Source organism: Hemitrygon akajei, chromosome 1, assembly GCF_048418815.1.
Source record: "Hemitrygon akajei chromosome 1, sHemAka1.3, whole genome shotgun sequence".
Lineage (NCBI taxonomy): Eukaryota > Metazoa > Chordata > Chondrichthyes > Myliobatiformes > Dasyatidae > Hemitrygon > Hemitrygon akajei.
The window spans coordinates 36053841-36066980 of record NC_133124.1 but is presented as its reverse complement, the minus strand read 5'-3'; the positions used below and the strand labels follow the sequence as shown (position 1 = coordinate 36066980).

Below are 13140 nucleotides of genomic sequence, written 5' to 3'. Positions count from 1 at the left end.
GGCCAAGTTTGTGTACGATATGAAGATAGATGGAGAGGGAGGTAGTGTTGGGGAAATAGGGAGGCTGCAGAAGGACTTAGACTGATTCAGGAGAATGGGCAAAGAAATGGCAGATGGAATAAAATGTCATGAAGCGTAGACCATTTTCTAAGCGGGATGAAAATTCAAAAATCAGAGGTGGAAAATGAGTTGGGAGTCCTTGTACTGGATTCCCTAAATATTAACTTGCAGGTTGAATCAGTGGTAAGAAAGGCAAATGCATTCATTTTGAGAGGACTAGAGCATAAAAAATAAAGATGTAATTCTGAGGCTTTAGAAGGCACTGGTGAGGCTAATCTTGGGGTACTGTGCGCAGTTTGGGGCTGAAAAAGAAAGGATGTGTTGAAATTGGAGAGGGCTCAAAGAAGGCTCACGAAAATGCTTCAGGGAATGAAAGGCTTATCATATAAGGAACTCTTAATGTCTCTGGGCCTGGACTTGCTGGAACTTAGAAGAATGGTTGGGGTTTGTATTAAAACCAATTGAATGTTTAATGGCCTAGATAGAGTAGATGTGGAAAGGATGTTTCCTATAGTGGGGGAGTTTAGGACCTGAATAGAGGGGTGTCCATCTAGAATGAAGATGAGGAAGAATTTCTTCAGCCAGAAGATGGTGAATTCATTGCCACAGGCAGCTGTGGAGGCCAGGTCATTGGGTATATTTAAGGCAGAGGTTGATACATTTTTGATAGTCAGGGCATGAAAGGTTACGGGAAGAAGGCAGGAGAATGGGGTTGAGAGGGAAATGGTCAAATGACCATGATCATTTTGGGGAGCAGACCCGACGGGGCCAAATGGCCCAGTTCTGCTCCTATGTCTTATGGCCTTATGGTCAAGTTCATGAAAGTTTATTTGTCAAATCTTTTTCATTTGCTTCATAATATATAAAATTGAAAGGTTGTTTCAAAGCATTTTGCTTATTTCGTGATCCATGAAGAATGTTGGCCCTGAGGAGAAACAACTTCTATTCTTTTACAAACAACTATGAATATTTTTTTATGAATTACTTTTCTGTGCTTTTACAATTCAGGAATTGGTGAAGAGGACACCGAAGAAGCATAATGACTACTCAGCAGTACTCGAGGCTCTTCAGGCCATGAAAACAGTATGCTCCACCATTAATGAAGCCAAGCGACAAATGGAAAAGCTGGAAATTCTAGAAGAATGGCAGTCACATATTGAAGGATGGGAGGTATGGCTGCTCTTTGTAATTTAAACTCTACAACCTTGAAGTTAAAGCTACACCATAATCCCATACATGATGTTCATGAAACTTAAAGCTAGCTCAGAGCATTTGCTTTGTGAAGTACTAGAAAAAATATGAATGGTTTTAGGTATTGGTATTTATTCACATATTTGAAATATTGTCATTCCTCTCCACACCTTGTGGGTCATCAGCTGGCAACCTTGCCGTTTCTTTTAGCACTTTGTCTGATTTTTTATGAGGCTGATTTGCTAACACAATGCTCAACCCAGTGTGACTGAAAAGCATGCAAGGAGCCGGCCAGATTCAAATCAGGACCGCTCAATTCAAAGTCCATTGCTGATGCCACTACACCACTGGCCAGCTATTTGAAACATACAACAAAATAAAGCAAATCTGGTCCTTTGTGAATTTGATGGCTCTTTAAAGAACTAATCCATTTCACCCCACTCTCCTGCTTTCCCTTTGCCATAAACCATGCTTCAGGACCTTGACGCGGTGACAATAAGGGATTAACCAAACACTTTCAAGTCAGAATGGTGTATGAGTTGGTGGAAAACTTGCTTGTGTTAGTGTTCCCATGTTGCCAACACCCCTAGTTTTTTCAGTGATTGAAATTTTGGAAGATGCAATGGAAGAAGCCTTCAGAAGTTACTGCAGTATATTTAAAAAAATAATATTTGATGCTGGTGTTGTTTGAAAGGCCACCATTACGTGTTCATCACTAATATTTCTTATTGGTGGTTGAATGTCTTCATTGTGTATGGGGTAGAGGAATCCTGCAGTGTTGCTGAGCAGGGTCCTCCAGTAATTAGGACTGACAAATGATAACTGAAAGTGTCTGAGGTATTGGTACACACTTAGTCAAAATTACCTTAAGGTCAGGGGCATTCACTGTTAGCTAGCCCCTCAAAGGCTTCGTGTTTCTGACAGTATGAGAACGAGTTAGAGTGAGTTTGTATTTGATGAGTAATGGCTGTTCAATAGCAATGCTGACATTTTCCATCATCATGCAAATGAGTGGGAGTGGGATGGTAAATGGAAGGCCTGACTCCACAGTACTCTGAGGTGCAGAATTCAAAAGATTCACAACCATCTGACAGAAATAATTCCTTTCTGTCTCCATCTTTAAATGGTAGCCTTTATTCTGAAATGATGTTTCTCCAAGTGGCAAATGTGCTGATACTATCTGCAGTGTATTTATTACAGTTCAGAAGTAGGACATTTGGCCTACTCATCCCATGTCAATTCCCAGGAGAATAATCCTATTGGCCTCATTCATACTCTTCCCCTGCAGTACTGTGATTTATTCTCTCCAGCATGCTCACCAGCACCCCCTCTCCTGCTTCTAGTTTGTCTAACTGCCTCAAAATCATGTCTGTCTCAATCAAAATAACTTCTCATTTTTTCTAAGTGCTAATACGTATAGGCCTACTACTGAACAGTTTCTCATAGGACAACCCTTTCATCTCAGGAATTAACCAAATGAACCTTCACTAAATTGCCTCCAGTTCAAATATATTGCTCCTTATATAGTTCAAGTTTATCTGACTGTACCTATGCTGAGGCCTCTGTTGACCATGGATATTGTGTCCTAGCTGTCTAGATACCTAAGCCTGAGTAGTACAATATGGAGAGCAAGCTGTTGCCCATGTAGCAAGCTCCCCCTCTCCACATATCTGATTAACCCCAAAGGACGGAAGAGACTGATACTGTTTGGTACCAGTAGCATCGCAGGAGTTGCCAGTCTGCATTGAACTCAATGTAGGACTGCTTCAGGAACACCAGCTCCGCATTTTTCCCTCGGTTTACTCCCGAAGCCTTCCCCAGGTGTGGGAACAGCTGCGATGCAGCGGAGGATTGAGATCAGAAGTTTTCTTCTCCTAGATGAACTGCCAACCATGGCTGATGAGCCCCATTTACCCGACTGGTTTTAGGGCACCAGTAACCCACCTTTGCCCCTTTTCCTGTCAGTAGAAACTGTTCTGCCGAGCTCAGTAGCAAAGCCACACGTGAAGGCCAGGAGCTGGACTTGATTGTCAGAGGGTATTTGTGGCGCATGCCATTGGGAACATTTAATAGGTAGTGGGAGCTTATCCCCATTACCCCCTCTGGCTATAACAAACTTCAGGAACCATATACAACCAAATTAAACAACATTATTCTGGACCACGGTACACCCAAACTACGTGTATCACACACAGCGCATAAAACAAAATATTATCACAAATAGATAAATGTAAAGTAATTCAAAATGCATGTGAATTGCACAGCACAGGTAAACAGTCACAATAAACAGCACAGTAAATGGTAAACAGCTCACTGTCCTAGTGATGAGATATCAGTGGCGTCAGGGTATTCATTAGTCTCACAGCCTGAGGGAAGAAGCTGTTACCCAGTTTGGTAGTCCTCGTCCTGATGATCCTCTATCTCCTTCCTGATGGTACTGGGTCAAAAATATTGTGGGATGGATGGTAGGGATTCTCACCAATGCATTAGGCCCTGGCAAATGTCACATATGGGGGTGGGTGGGGAGATCCTCTCGGCAGTTTGTACTCAGTAAGGTCTTGCAGTCTGGTAGACTGCAGCTTCGGTACCACACAGTGATGCAGCTGGACAGTACACTCTCGACGGTACTCCTGTAGAAAGTTCTTGGAATGGGTGTGGGGAGCCTTACATGCCTTAATCTCCTTGGAAAGTGTAGATGCTGCTGTGCCTTCTTGAGTAGTGAGGGGATGTTGTGGGTTCAGGTTAGATCACCTGTTATGTGCTCATCAAGGAACTTTGTGCCGTTCACTCTCTCCACAGCAGAACCATTGATGTACAGTGGGGAGTGGTTGACCTGCACTTTCCTGAAGACTACAATCATCTCTTTTGTCTTGTCCAAGTTGAGATTCAGGTTGTTGATCTCACACCATTTGATCTGAGGAGACAAAGCATGAGCATAGTTCTGAACATGCTGCATAGAAATAACATGATTTTCTGATTTTTGTACTCTATCCTTGAGCATTTCTTATTCCATACACATGAATGACAGCATTATTTGATTAATGCTGGACTAGATTGAGCTGGCAAAACTTCAGCTAATTTTAGAACAAGTGCATTCAGTATAACAGCTGAGATGTTGTTATGCTGTTCTGGCATCAGTGAAGCTCCAGATAGGGTTAACCAATTAATATTCAAAGTTGCCACTTGAAATTTCTGTGGTTCTAACATGCTAAAGAAATTAGAAAAATTTATTCTAGACATAGCTCAGGAAAATGATATCAAAGTTTTCAATATTCTGTGGAGAAAAGGAGGGAAATATGTAATGAATATATTAATAGTTTTACTGAGATAGAGATTGTGTGAAACAGGTTGCTTAGGGTGGTTATGAAGGTAGAGCTAGAAAAGTAGAATATAGTTGAAAAATATTTTTATCAGATGTTAAAATTAGTTGAATGTACTTAGGATTTCTATTGTAGATTATATATATGATTTACAATTATCTTTCTAAAGCCATTGATTCCTATGAACAGAAACTAACGTAGATTGAGAAACCAAATGATGTATATAATATATAAATTATATTTTACAGGCTAATTAGTTATTATGCATTGGTCTTAATGGAGGTAAACAAAATACTGTGAATATTTTTGTGTCTTCCTGAGTTTTGCTTTTACATATAACCATAATCTGAGAAAATCTTTTTAATCACAAGATTTTCAATCCCAGATTATGTAAATAGTGCAATCATCTGATTAAAGATGGAAGAATTCTCTGTGACAGTAAAACTAATATAATGCATGTATTTCATTTGCAGTATCACAAAAATTAGTTTACAGGAAGATATCAATTGATATTGAAATGCAGCACTGAGCAATTTAATGATAATAAGAATAAATATGAAAAGCTAATGTGTTCTTGTAAACTAGCACTGTAATTAATTAAGTGATTTTTATATCCCGCATTTAGTTATGAAGGAAAATACTTTAGCTTCCAGCATAAATGTAAATCTGTCAAAATCTCAGAGCTGCAATGAAAACATTTATGGCTTGCTTTATTAGAGTATGTTAAATTAGAACAGGGACTTGGTTTGAAGCCAATATTGGAAAGGATTAGAATTGAGAACCACTTTTATGTTGTAAAATTCAGTTCAAATGAAATCATATCACATATTTTTCACAATCTTTCTTATTTTATAAGTGATTAGTAAAAGCAGATTTATTTAACTATTTATTAAAGAATATAAAGGTAACTGGGAACAGACAAATAACAGATAACAGTAAAGTATTTCAGATATTGAAATTCCCATGAAATTTCACTTTAGCTTTAAAAATCTGTAGAGCATATGCACGTTCTTTCAATATTTTATTGAAAAGGAATCAATGGACCAAATGGCCTGTTTCTATGCTGTATTTCTCTTCTCTCTGAATTGGGGTATTACAGAATTTGCTTAGCAGGGCCCCACTGCAACACAACCTGTTCCCAGTCATGTTTGTAACTCCAAAACATAAAACTAATTGAAAGAAAAACATTGAGCCAGGAATAACATGTCTTAGTTTTCACTTTGGTTGAGGCATCACATGTGACATAGTGGTATAATGATGTATACCATTCACATATAATACTTCTACGTATAACCCGTAAAGAATTATGTAATGAAACAAATGATGTTTAAACATACAATATATTTACAATATTTGTCAAATATTACTGAAATATTAAATATACAACACTCCTCCCTGCTTAGCATGAAACTCCAACTCAATATAGTATGCACCTCAACTTGTATACACATATCAAGGAGGAGTGTTGTGAATTTAATATTTTAGTAAAATTTGAGTAATACTATAAATATGTTGTTTGATATATACACAGTATATGAGATAACCACTATACAGGTATACAGGTATAACACGCTGTAAGGTTTCACTGCTAATGTAATGGCCTCTCTGTAATGTTTCACTGCTAAGGCTAAGGGAATGGTTTCTCTGTAGCAGCAATATGACTGGAGATAACGGGGACGTTGGAATGTATGTTAGTCAATGAGAGGAGTGTTGTTCTTTCTTGTGGGTCTGAAAGAGGGATTCTTGCAGTCTTTTGACGGGGAGAGATGAAGAGGATGGATGTGAGTGGAGAGAGTTAGTAGACCGCCAGATGGAGTGGACTGAGGAGCGAGGGTCCGAGGGTTGGCTACACTTGGAGGAGGACAACGGGAACAAATGAACAACACTGTAAGCTCCAACATTTGCGCATTAGACTGTTTCATGAGAATGGGCCCTTTTCTTTATCTGTACCTTTTCTGCACCTGAGCATTGAACCAGTCGAGTAGATATTCATACTCCAGATGGATTGTTAATTTGCCTGTTAAGTACTGTTAAAGCTGCAATTCTGAGTTGGAGGTTTGACAAAATGCTGGGCGCAGCTCTCGTTTTAATGCACTCCACCGCTGACATAATAGTAGCTGGGGGCAGACATTTCAAAGACAGGGTTCTATCATTTCATAGGAGTAAGGGGAAGGAGTGGTTGGATTTGGAATGTCTAGTTAGTCTGTGTCTCCCAGGGGAGTGTGAGAATTCTGAGGTAGTATCTGCCCTTACCTTTCTGGTGAATAAATGGAAAATGCCCAGGTTCAAAGTCCCTGCTATGGTAGGCTCCATCTATTCTCTGTAATAACGCCCACCCCTAAAGGGGAAGAGGAGTATGAGACTTGGCAGAGCAGATCTCTCAGTTGTTAAATGAGTAGCAGTGCTCTGATGACGTAAAGTGACAGAGGTTGGCTGAAAGTTTGAATGGGCAGGCCGCTGACTGCTCTGAAGACAAATCAGCTGCTGGAATTGAGTTCTGAGGAAATGGCAGCTGTTCAGCGAGATGATCTGGGCATTCTTACCATTTGGGCAGCGGTTAAAAAGGGAGACATGGCTCAGGCAGAGAAGACGAAACACGCGTCGGTGCCTCCATTACTGCGAGAATGGCCTTGGTTTGAGTTGCAGAACCAGATCCTATACTGGGTCACGTCACCCCATAGAGCGACCTTGGCATTGCCAGCTGGTTCTGCCTGAGAAGTATTGGAGGATTGCGTTGAAGTCATTTCCTGATGATTCTGGACATTTGGGGGTGGAAAAGACCTATGGATTGCTCAGAGACCAGTTTTATTGACCCCGGATGAAATTGGAGGTCAAAGAATACTGCAAGTCATGCATTCGAAGCATACGGTGGAAGACACTGCCTACATGGGCAGCTCCTTTGTCCCACTTGCAGAGTGCAGGGCCCCTGGACCTGGTGTGTATGGATTTCCTGTCCATAGAACCCGATGCCAGCAAGACAGCGAATGTCTTGGTCATCACAGACCACTGCACCAGATATGCTTAGGCTTTTCCTACCAAGGACCAGAGAGTGTCTACGGTGTCCAAAGTGTTATGGGAGAAGTACTTCATTCATTATGGCCTTCCCAGGTGGATACATAGTGATCAGGGGTGGGATTTCAAGAGCAGACTCATACATGAGTTACTGGGCATGCTTGGATTCGAGAAGTCGAGGGCCACCCCCTATTACCTGCAAGGTGGTCACCAGCCAGAGATTTAATCGGACTTTGCTAGACATGCTTGGGACCCTGGAGATTAGTAAGAAAAGCAGGTGGAGTCAACATATTGGGCATCTAGTTCACAGTTACAACCGAACATGAAATGAAGCTACTGGGTACTCACTACATTATCTGATGGTTGGGCATGAGGTGAGGTTGCTCATTGACCTTTGGTTTGGGACTGACGAGGGTGACTTACCAATGAAGACTTATCTGAAGTAGGTGTCTGATATGAGAAGAGAGCTGGAAAGGGCTTATGAATTAGCTGGGGTCTCGGCTGCCAAGAAGAATCAAGGAAATAAGAGGAGATACGATCAAAAGGTTCTCCAAACTCCTGCCAGGAGACTGAGTCCTCATAAGGAATTTGGGGCTGCCTGGAAAGCACAAGTTGGCTGACTGCTGGGTGGCTACGCCCTATGTGGTGGAGAGTCAGATGCCAAACCTACCAGTTTTCCGGGTGAAACCAGAGGATGGGAATGGCCTGTCAAGATTCTCCATCGGAACCACCTGCTGCCCCTGGGTCGAGAGGTGCAGGTAGACCCAGAGACCGACTTGGAGCCTACGCCTAGTAAGAAGGCTCTGCAGAAATGTGGGGTGACTGCAGGGCCTACTGCAGGAGAGGTTAGGCTGGCCCACACCCCTGAGAGGGATACTGATTCGGAGGATGAGAACCCAGATGGGTGGTATATGCTGCCTTTCGCTAATTCCCCATTGGTTGAGGAAGAGACTCCTGGCCCTTTTCCCTCTGGGTCAGGTGAAGTGGTGGCAGGACTATCTGTGGGCAGCCTGGGTTGCAGTGGGACCCTGCAAGGGAGAAAGGGGGTTTGGCCACAGGACAGAGGGGTCTGAGTTATAGGTGGTCACAAGTGGTAGGTTGGGGGAGGCCTTGCCAGGTAGACTAGAAGTATCCCCAGTGGTGTCTGAACCTGAAGAGTTAGGTGAGGGGGAACGGAGGTCTCAGAGAATTAGGAGACTACCAGATAGGCTGGCCTATGTAGCGCCAGGGGAACAGAGTGTGACCCCTACCATTTTGGGGAGCTATGTCACTGCCTTTTACACCTGGATTGGGGTTTGTGTTTTGCAGGAAGGATTGGCGAATTATCTCAATGTCATGAGGACATGACTAAATTTGGTGGGGGGAGAATGTAACACGCTGTAAGATTTCACTGCTAATGTAATGGCCTCTCTGTAATGTTTCGCTGCTAAGGCTAAAGGAATGGTTTCTCTGTAGCAACAATGTTTGGGTTATGACTGGAGATAATGGAGACTTTGGAATGTATGTTAGCCAATGAGAGGAGAGTTGTTCTTTCTTGTGGGTCTGGAAGAGGAATTTTCGCTGTCTTTTGTCGGGGAGAGATGAAGAGAGAGGACGCGAGTGGAGAGAGTTGGTAGACAGCCGGATGGAGTGGACTGAGGAGTGAGGGTCTGAGGGTCGGCTACGCTCGGAGGAGGACAACGGGAACAATTGGACGACATTGTGAGCTACGTTTGCGCATTGAACTGTTTCATGGGAGTGGGCCCTTTTTTTTGTTTCTTTACTTAACCATATAGTCAAATTAAGAATTATAAAGCTCAATTATTTAATCACATATTGTGTACTGTTTGTTATTTTGTGGTACTGACTTGTAACGGGGACGCATTATACAGCATCCACCCAAATGAGATTTCTTAAGTTTGGCTGGGCCAGGGGCTATCATCCCCTAGATTAAGCCACTAGCTGAACTGAGAGATACACAGATATGCGCAGCATAGCAAATTTTAAATTGTCCCATAAAGATTTAATTGCTGTGGAGGATTTCTTACTCGTTGTGAGATAACCTCTTTCCTGACAGGGATGGAGGGATTGTCACTCTACCTGGCAGGTGAGACTTGTGGCTGTGAAACTATCTCAGGTACTTTCCTCCTTGGTGGTTGTAGGAATTGACTCTGGGACTGCAGGAAGTGGTTCTGATAGATCTGGATGCCTTTCTTCTCTAACAATTGACTCTGATCTCCTCAACTGATCAATGTGTCATCTCCAGATTACATCAGACACATTTTCCACTGTGCAGGAGAATGGTCCCAGTTCTGTCCTTAATCTTTACATGTGCCCACTTTTGATCACCTCATTAAATACACAACATTTTCGCTTGTGAGATTTCAGTACCAGGCTCTCTTGGGACCTCTGGTTTCCATCTTGTTAACTTTCTGGTATCTCTCTATCTATGACTATGACCATTATCTTGTTTGCTCCTGGGGTCTAAGAGCCATTCCTTGAGTTTCTCATTTACCTACAAAACTTTATACTCGCCCTATCCTCAGCAGACCCCATATCACACTCACAACCCCCATTACATTGCGGCACAGTAGTGAAAACTGCATGTGGTTTTAAACTTCTGGGAGTGCACGTCACACACAACCTCTCATGGTCCCAGAACACATCCTACACTGCCAAGAAAGCTCACCAACGTCTCTGCTCTCTGAGGAGGCTGAAGATACCTGGACTTTGCACATCCATAGTCAGATCATTCTACAGCTGTGCATTAGAGAGCACCCTGACAAATTGCATCACTGCTTGGTATGGAAGCTAGTGCGGTAGACAGGAAGGCTCCAGATCAGCGTCACTAGCACCAGTCAACCCACCATCAAACATATACCGTATATACAGAAAAGTGCTGGAAAAGGGTCAGTAATATCAAGAAGGCTCCTCATCACCTTGCACATGGACTGTTTGTCCCACTCCCATCAGGGAGAAGGTACACAGCATCCACACCAGGACCTCCAGACTCAAAAATAGTTACTTTTCCCAAGCAGTAAGGCTGGGCAACACCTCCACAACTACCTTATCATTTCTTGTCAGTCACCTTATGTACAGCCTAGTGTCACGTATGTATATAAGCTACGGTATTCTTTGTATTCATGTTTATTTAGTTTCTTATTTGTTATTGTGTTCTCTATCTTTTTCGTTTATTTTTGTGCTGGATCAGATCCAGAGTAACCATTATTTCATTCTCCTTTATGCTTGTGCACTGGAAATGACATTAAGCCATCTTAAATCCAAACCAAATTTGTTCTTGGATTAGAGCAATAAACTGCAATGCACCAAGGGATGTATAGTAAACACAAGTGAGTAACTAGAATAAAACACAGTGGACATATTGCCATGCAGTATGGAAACAGCTTGTTCCTGCTGACCAAGACCCTTAAGCGAGCTAATCCCATTTAGCTGCTTTTAGCCCATATGCCTCCAAACCTTTCCTATCCAAGTAGTTGCCCAATATATCTTTTTTTTTATTTTTAATTTTTTTATTAGTTTTTCAAAACATTTTACAAAATTAAAAACCCCAAATCCCAATGAGGAGCATTAATACAGTGCAAGATTAAGCATACAATAACAATATGCTACAAAGGAAGAGAATTTAACAAAAAAGCACCTAAATTAAAGACAAGTGAGCTTAGTGTCCTCCCCAAGCCCCACAACACAAGAAAAAAAAGGGAGCTGAAAGCAAGGGACCGAAAAGAAGAAAAAAAAAGAAAAAAAAACCCTAGTCAAGAGGAAGGTTATGAAAGTACTCGATAAAAGGTCCCCAGACCTTATGGAACTTTAGATCCGAATTAAGAACTGAATAATGAATTTTTTCGAGGTCCAAGCAGGCCATAATGTCGTTAAGCCATTGCGCATGAGTGGGTGGGGCAACATCTCTCCATCTAAGGAGGATCAAGCGTCTCGCCAGGAGAGAGGCAAAGGATAGTATTCAGCATTTGGTCGGACCCAGACATAAATCTGTCTCGCCCCAAAAACCGAACAGAGGAATTAAGGGGTTAGGTTCTAGGTGCTGATTCAGAATACCCGATAATGTAGTGAAGACATCTTTCCAGAATTTCTCCAAGCTAGGACAGAACCAGTACATATGGATGAGAGAGGCCACGCCTCTCTTGCATTTATCACAGAGCGGACTAATGCCAGGGTAGAATCGAGATAGTTTAGATTTAGACATATGGGCTCTATGAACAATCTTAAACTGTAAGAGGCAATGGCGAGCACAAAGGGAGGTTGAGTTAACCGATTTGAGAACTGAGTCCCAGCTCTCCTCGGATAAGGAGATATTTAAATCCTGCTCCCAGGCCATTTTAATTTTATCCACAGGGGCCCGTCGTAAGGCTGCTAGTTTATCTCGGATAATTGAAATTAAACCTTTACCTAGTGGATTAATGGAAAGAAATAGGTCCATAGCATTTTTCGCAGGCATTTCAGGAAAGTTAGGAATTAAAGGAGCAGTAAAGTGTCGGATTTGGAGATATCTGAAAAAGTGAGCGTTAGGCAGGTTGAACTTAACGGAGAGCTGCTGAAAAGAAGCGAAGCGATTATCAATGAAGAGATCTTCAAAATGTCTAATGCCCTTCCTGTACCAAACATGGAATGCTGAATCGTACGTAGTAGGTAAAAAAAGGTGATTATGTGCGACAGGGCTAGAAACGGAAAACCCCTGAAAACCATAGCATTTCCCCAATATATTTTAAACATGGTAATTGTACCTGTCTCTATTGATTCTCCTATTGGCATATTCCATATACCCATCACCCTCTGTGTGAAACCTTGCCTTTCCAGACCCCTTTAAATCTTTCCTCACCAGGGAAAACAGTCACAGTCCATCTGTAATTTCTTTATAACTGAGGCCTTCCAGGTGTAGAAAAGGTACAAAAGTAACATCCTTCTTTATCTTTTCTGCAGCCTCTCCAGCTTAAATCACGTCCTTTTGATAAACAGCCACCAGAATTGCAGACAATGCAACAACAGACTATTACTCTTTGTGATTTTTATAAATGACCTGGATGAGGAAGTGGAGGGATGGTTTAGTAAGTTTGCTGGTGACACAAAGGTTGGGGGTGTTGTGGAGGGCTGTCAGAGGTTACAGTAGGACATCGATAGGATGTAAAACTGGTCTGAGAAGTGGCAAATGGAGTTCAGCCCAGATAAGTGTGAGGTGGTCCATTTTGGTAGACCAAATATGATGGCAGAATATAGTATTAGCGGTAAGACTCTTGGCAGTGTGGAGGATCAGAGGGATCATGGGGTCCAAGTCCATAGGACACTCAAAGCTGCCACATAGGTTGACTCTGTGGTTATGAAGACATATGGTACATTGGCCTTCATCAATCATGGGCTTGAGTTTAGGAGCCGAGAGGTAATGTTGCAGCTATATAGGACCCTGGTCAGACCATATTTGGAGTACTGTGCTCAGTTCTGGTTGCCTCACTACAAGAAGGATGTGGAAACCATAGAAAAGGTGAAGAGGAGATTTACAAGGATGTTGCCTGGATTGGGGAGCATACCTTATGAGAATAGAGTGAGC

General features: G+C 42.1%; 1 protein-coding gene across 2 annotated transcripts in view; it reads left to right on the top strand.

Annotated features, from left to right (window-relative positions):
• The window catches only part of prex2 (phosphatidylinositol-3,4,5-trisphosphate-dependent Rac exchange factor 2), a 400722-nt gene that overhangs the window by 98204 nt on the left and 289378 nt on the right, over nt 1-13140 (top strand). For both annotated transcript variants that reach the window (XM_073041067.1, XM_073041077.1), the window contains exon 6: nt 1069-1230. In XM_073041067.1, coding sequence (XP_072897168.1) covers nt 1069-1230 — 162 coding nt within the window. The remainder of the gene's footprint in view (nt 1-1068; nt 1231-13140) is intronic.